The sequence below is a fragment of the Notothenia coriiceps genome, unplaced genomic scaffold (genome assembly GCF_000735185.1).
Source record: "Notothenia coriiceps isolate Sejong01 unplaced genomic scaffold, NC01 NC01_scaffold00033673, whole genome shotgun sequence".
In the NCBI taxonomy this organism is placed as follows: domain Eukaryota; kingdom Metazoa; phylum Chordata; class Actinopteri; order Perciformes; family Nototheniidae; genus Notothenia; species Notothenia coriiceps.
Window position 1 is genome coordinate 1 of NW_011366374.1, and position 6,536 is coordinate 6,536.

The following is a 6,536-nucleotide window of genomic DNA, read 5'->3' on the forward strand; positions in this document are numbered from 1 at the left end:
AGTGCACGTGCTGGGGTGTACGGTTTAACCATGTCCTGGATGTAGGAAGGGCCAGATCCATTTGCAGCATGGTACGCAAGTACCAGTGTCTTGGAGTGGATTCTAGCAGTTACTGGAAGCCAGTGAAGGGAGCGGAGGAGCGGCGTGGTGTGGGAACATTTAGGAAGGTTGAAGACCAGACGAGCTGCTGCATTCTGGATGAGCTGCAGAGGTCGGATGGCACATGCAGGTAGACCAGCCAGGAGGGAGTTGCAGTAGTCTAGGCGTGAGATGACGAGAGCCTGGACCAGAAGCTGCGTCGCTTTCTGGGTCAGCTGGGGACGTATCCTCCTGATGTTGTAAAGCGTGTATCTGCAGCAGCGGGTTGTAGCAGCCATGTTTGCAGTGAAGGACAGTTTGTTATCTAGGATCACACCCAGATTCCTTGCAGTCTGAGTCGGGGAAACAACAGAGGGGCCGATGTTGATTGTTAGGTCAAGAGCATATCTCTGGTTCCCTCCACACAAAGCCAATGGGTTTTTACCATTGGCTTTTGGAATATTGCATAAAATAATCTCTGTGTCAAACAAGCTTACTTCAGGCTAACAACAGACAACACATTCAGAAAACCATTGACTTCCGAACAAGAAGTGCTGACATTTGAACTCATTTCTGTATTTTAGGACTCATTCCTGCACCTCTCTATATAAATTCTTTATCGATCCAAAGGGTAATCTCCTGAGCAGGAATCTTCCTGTTGGAGATTATTAACTGAGTTTGTGTTGGACGGTTTCCTCATTCACGATCAAAGCAGAGCTCCTTCAGCAGCACCTCACAAACCTGTCAAGGGAACTGTGTGTGTGTGTGTGTGTGCGTGCGTGCGTGCGTGCGTGTGTGTTCTGCTTCAGTGATATGTGTCACTCAAGTCTGTTTTGGGGCATTACAAAACACTGAGGCATCCAGTCAAGGTAACGTAGAAAAATAAAACATTAACATTAATAGCATATTCAATTTCTTTTTGCAACACAGGAAAATTATCGTATTTTGTTGCCAGCATTGCGAGTAAAAAATATAAAATAAAACATCATTTCATATTTACGTGTCTACTGTAGTAGCCCCTGCAAATGTTCCATTGGCTTTGTATGTTTATATCAATCTTTTTATTGATTTAATTTAATTTAATCTTTTATTGGAACCTAACTTTAACTTCATATTTTTTTATAAATATTTGTATTTTATTGAATAATTATTGAATTGCACATTCTTACTTATATCCTTTATTTTTGTATTTCTCAAATCGAGCAACTTTTCCAGCCGTATAAATAAAGTATTCTCTTCTTAGTCTTTATTTTTTGATTACTTAAAAGTAAAATGCCCTGGGACAAAATGATATAAAAATAAGGGTCTTCTTTGGCATATTTTGTTTTATTTCAAGGGACTTTCACTGCAAAAATGATTTAAATCTCCAAAAGTACCCCCCCCCCCTGCAGAGACAGAAAGCCCCTCTCTCCCATTCAGCAGTTTATATTTACTCTCATGGTTTGAACAGGAGTTGGACTGCTCCTGGAAAGGGGCCCAGGGGGGCGTGGCTTCCCGGTTCTCCCGGAGAGGAACCGCGACGTCACCGTGGCCATATAAGGCATGAGGACTTCCTCCGGAGGAAGGGTCATAATAACGAGACCGGAGTTTGATTGTGAAGGCTATAATTCATATCTAATGGGGCTAATATCAGGTGGTAGAGGAGCTGATGTGTACTTTAAATTAGATCCAACTCAAACATATAATAACCTCGTTTTTGTTATGATGTAACATAGATTAATGAATAAATGTTTGATGCAAAATGATATTGACATCTCGTCACTTATCAAGTGTTATAACCTATAAAGACTTGAAAATATACTAATGTTGCTCTTCAATTTATTTTTTGAAATGTATTATACAGGATTCAATCAAAGCATAAATAAGTCAAATTATCAAGAAAAATGTGAAAAGAAATCTTATTTTAAATTTATTTTAATTGTACATTTATGCTATCTATATTTTCGGTTTATTTTTATTTCCATTTGCACTTTTTTATGTTGTGTTGCATGGGACTTAATATTTTTATTGTGAAAACTACGCTTTGTAAAGTCAAAAACAGCCTTTAAATTCACATGGCTTTACCTTTGAACACTTACAGTTATGAATAAAGTGTTTACTCCACAGAAAGTGCAAGTTTTCTCCTCCTTTCTTCACATGGCAGCAGGGTTTCTGCTCCCATGCCTACAGGCTTGTTTACAGTCGCCCCTTCCCGGCATCAGCGTCACTATAGTGGGCGTGGCCAACGGAGCCTCCGGACCAATCACAGCGCAGCTCAGCCCTAGCAGCAGACGCGTGTGTGTGGCTATATAAATAGGCACGAATTGAACCCTCTGAACACACCTCAACAAGCACCAAGAGCTGCACAACTAACAGGAGATATTTTCCCTCCCAGGAGCAGCACTGAGACTTTACCACACAAGTTTACTGGACATTTTGGAGGGTTTTTAAATCCTATTTCGCTTGTGGGACACTGTTAAAAGGAGTGGATGCCCGCTTTCTCTGCTGACATTTGTTGCAGAGTGTGTTTACGCAGCTGGTAAGCTCACGTTTCCCTTAATGTCTACAAAGATGGAACAGCCTTTCTATCACGACGACTCGTATCTGTCTGCCTACGGCCAGTCAGACGCGGCAATGCATGACTACAAGCTGTTAAAGCAGAATATGAACTTGACAGAGCCCTATCGCAGCCTGAAGTCCCACCTGAGGGCGGAGATAGACCCGTACCAAGGAAGGGGACACCACCACCACCACGACGGGGGGTCCCTGAAGCTCGCATCCCCGGAGCTGGAGAGGCTCATCATCCAGAACGGTAACGGGGTGATCACAACCCCGACCCCGGGTCAGTACTTCTACAACAGAGGCATCACGGATGAGCAAGAGGGCTTCGCGGATGGATTTGTGAAAGCTTTGGATGAGCTGCACAAAATGAACCAAATGCCTCCTCCAAATGTGTCCATCGGAGCCGGGGGAGTCACTACATGCTCCCCGGCGGCCTCTAGTGTTTTTGGGTCCACTTTATTACAGCCGGAGCCTCCTATCTACACCACCCTGAATGCATACTGCCCGAACACAAGCCTCTCCACATCCGCGCCAAGCTACCCAACAGCCACCATCAGCTACCTGCCTCCCCACCAGCAGAGCCAGGCTTTCCAGCAGCACCAGTCCCTCCATCACCCGCAGAGGCTGGTGGCTCTGAAAGAGGAGCCTCAGATTGTTCCAGATTTCCTCAGCAGCGACGGATCGCCTCCAATGTCCCCCATCAATTTGGAGACGCAGGAGCGCATCAAGGCGGAGCGCAAAAAGCTGCGTAACCGGCTGGCTGCGACCAAGTGTCGGCGGCGGAAGCTGGAGCGCATCTCCCGGCTGGAGGATAAGGTGAAGGGGCTGAAGAACGACAACCATGGGCTCTCCAACACGGCCTCGGTGCTCCGGGACCAGGTGGCACATCTCAAACAAAAAGTCCTGACGCACGTGAGCAGTGGCTGCCAGCTGATGCTCACAAGCAAATTGGAGGCGTTTTAAAAACACAACATAAGACTTTGAGGCGTTTCAAAACACACAAAAAAGACTTACTCCTGGCGCATGTGAGATGTTCCCAACTGATGCTCTCAAGCAAATTGGAGGCGTTTTAAAACACATGAGACTTAAAAATGACTGAGAAGTGATAACACTGGAGATGCCCAGCACTGGCCTCATCACAGGCTCTTTGTGGTGAAAAAAGACTGATTGAAATGGTACTTCCGGATGCTGGACATCGCTGAAAGCACCTTTCAGCCGCCAGACTGAGCTCTGCGGGTTTACTAATGGTAGAAAAATGGGAATCGTTATTGTATTTTTTATTTGTACCTTTTTATTGTCATGCTGCAATGCTGCGTTTATTCATTGTGTAAATTATTTGTGTTTGTCCGGTTGATCCAGACAAACTGATGATGTCCAATGTTTACACTGTCCTTTTTTATTTGTGATGTGTATTTAAGTAAAGTGTCTCAAAAATGAACCGGAAGTTGTGGAGTGTTTTGATTTTTATATCATTTTAAGAGAGTATAAACATGCAACACAGGATACACACGGTTTCCCCTTCTCGTTCCTAAAGAGATGGAAGAAGTACTTTTGCTATATTTAAAGTAGAAATACTCAATTCCATGTAGGCTATAAGTCTTGACTTCAAAATGTAGGCTAAGTTAAAGTCCAAAAGTATTTGAATAAAAAAACACCAAATATTTTTATATTTACATGTTGTTATTATTACATTTAAGTACTTCATATGCAGCTAGGTAGCTTGTAGATGTACTGCAGATATAATTGAATGTATACTATTTTCATTATATAGGCCTATCATAAGTAATGTGAATTTACAACTAAAGTACAATATTTACCTTTTAGATGTAGTGAAATAAACGTATAAATTAGCAGAACATATAAATACTCACATATAGTACAAGTATCTAACATTTGTATTTATTTACAATACTTTAGTAAATGTAAAAAAGTATTTACTTTCCACCACTGTGTATTGTTAACAGTTGCCATGGCTCCCAGTGAGGAACGCTTACACAAGCACGTTCTGGGTTCTTTACGCACAGAACGTAATACGTACGCATTTCCTGGTTACGCACAGGCATGTCCAAATAAGGGCATGTTGGTAAAAACACACGTCGTCACATGTGGGAGAATTTCCGGGAACCCCCGCCCAGGTAATGCAAAGTAGTTTCATCTCTGCTGGTGGATCGATAAGGTTTGGCGGAATTTCCTCTTGTTATTATGTAACTTTTTACAACCTGTCACACAGGAACGGAGCAAAGTGCAGCAGTGTTATCAGGATGGAACATCATTTAAAGTTTTAAAGCACAATGAAGTAGATAAAAACAATAACGTGAGCGGTTCAAACTCTTATCATGAATCACATGTGATATAAGGGTCATGTAGGTCAGTGTCAAACTGAATAAAGTACATTTGACTGAAAGCCTCCTTAACTACAAGTTTGAAGTACTTGTATTTTACTTGAGTTAAGTATTTACTTGTAATGCTACCAGGTTACTTTTATTGTATTTTTACTCCACTACATGTATGTTTTACAGCTTTACTTACTTAACATATTCAGATTATTAGCTAATACCAATTATAATTAAAGAAACCTAAAGTAGAAAACAATAACATGATGGTTTAAAACTCTTGTCATGATTCACATCTGATATAAGGATAATTCAGGGCACAGTTGAAATGTATGGGTACATTTACTCAAGTTCTTTAGGCCTACTTAAGTACACGTTTGAAGTACTTGTATTACATTTGAGTATGTACATGTTATGCTAATTCATGCTACTTTTACTCCACAGTTTGTAAGCAAATATTGCGCTTTTGTCTCTCACTTTAGCTGTTGGTTGCTTTACCGATATATATTATTAGCTAATACCAAATATAAATAATGTATTTAATAAACAATGACATATAAGTAGGTGAAGATATCCAGCAGAGGCCCCATTTTGAGTTTTAACACAGTGACATCACTATAACACTCGCTCTTCTACTGGCTAGCGCTCCAACACATTGTACGTGATAGGCTAAGGGGCAGGACATCTTTAAGCGGTTGACCAATCACAACAGAGCCGGCCAGCTGACCAATCAGAGCAGACTGGGCTCTGGTTTCAGACAGAGGGTGAAAAGAGGCGCTGCAGCACAGGATGTATGAGAAAAATAAAGAGACTTGTTACTGTAGAGACATTACATACTGATATACACCTGAACATCAGCAGGAGAGGACTCTTTAAAGTAGAGACACTACATACTGATATACACCTGAACATCAGCAGGAGAGGACTCTTTAAAGTAGAGACACTACATACTGATATACACCTGAACATCAGCAGGAGAGGACTCTTTAAAGTAGAGACACTACATACTGATATACAGCTGAACATCAGCAGGAGAGGACTCTTTAAAGTAGAGACACTACATACTGATATACACCTGAACATCAGCAGGAGAGGACTCTTTAAAGTAGAGACACTACATACTGATATACAACTGAACATCAGCAGAAGAGGACTCTTTAATGAATAAATATGAGTGATACTTCCACCACTGAAGCGGTTTCCTCAGTGATGGAATAATTTAAAACACATTTAAATTATGAAACAGCTTTTTTATAAAGGCCTAAATGAATGATTTAGATCCATAATCACATTCCTAAATACGTTGGGTGCACCCTGTCGCTGCCACTCACGCGTCAACGTTACATATTTGAGGTGTCAGTATAATCGGAACAGGAAGTGACATTGGCTTCGGGAATTTCGGGGGCGTTTGGAGATGCCACACCGCCTGGCAGAGCTGCAGTAATGTGTGTGTGTGTGTGTGTGTGTGTGTGTGTGTGTGTGTGTGTGTGTGTGTGTGTGTGTGTGTGTGTGTGTGTGTGTGTGTGTGTGTGGCTCAATGGGTAGGGTGCGGCTGCTTCACCCGGGAGGTCGGGGTACGAGACC

At 42.0% G+C, this 6,536-nt stretch overlaps 1 protein-coding gene across 1 annotated transcript; it reads left to right on the forward strand.

The window, feature by feature from the left end:
• The first annotated feature begins 2,387 nt into the window (after nucleotides 1-2,387).
• On the forward strand, nucleotides 2,388-4,057 carry LOC104961691 (transcription factor jun-B-like). The gene has a single exon (XM_010790022.1). It carries the CDS (start codon nucleotides 2,617-2,619, stop codon nucleotides 3,580-3,582), a length of 966 nt encoding a protein of 321 aa, XP_010788324.1. The 5' UTR covers nucleotides 2,388-2,616; the 3' UTR covers nucleotides 3,583-4,057.
• Nucleotides 4,058-6,536: the final 2,479 nt, after the last annotated feature.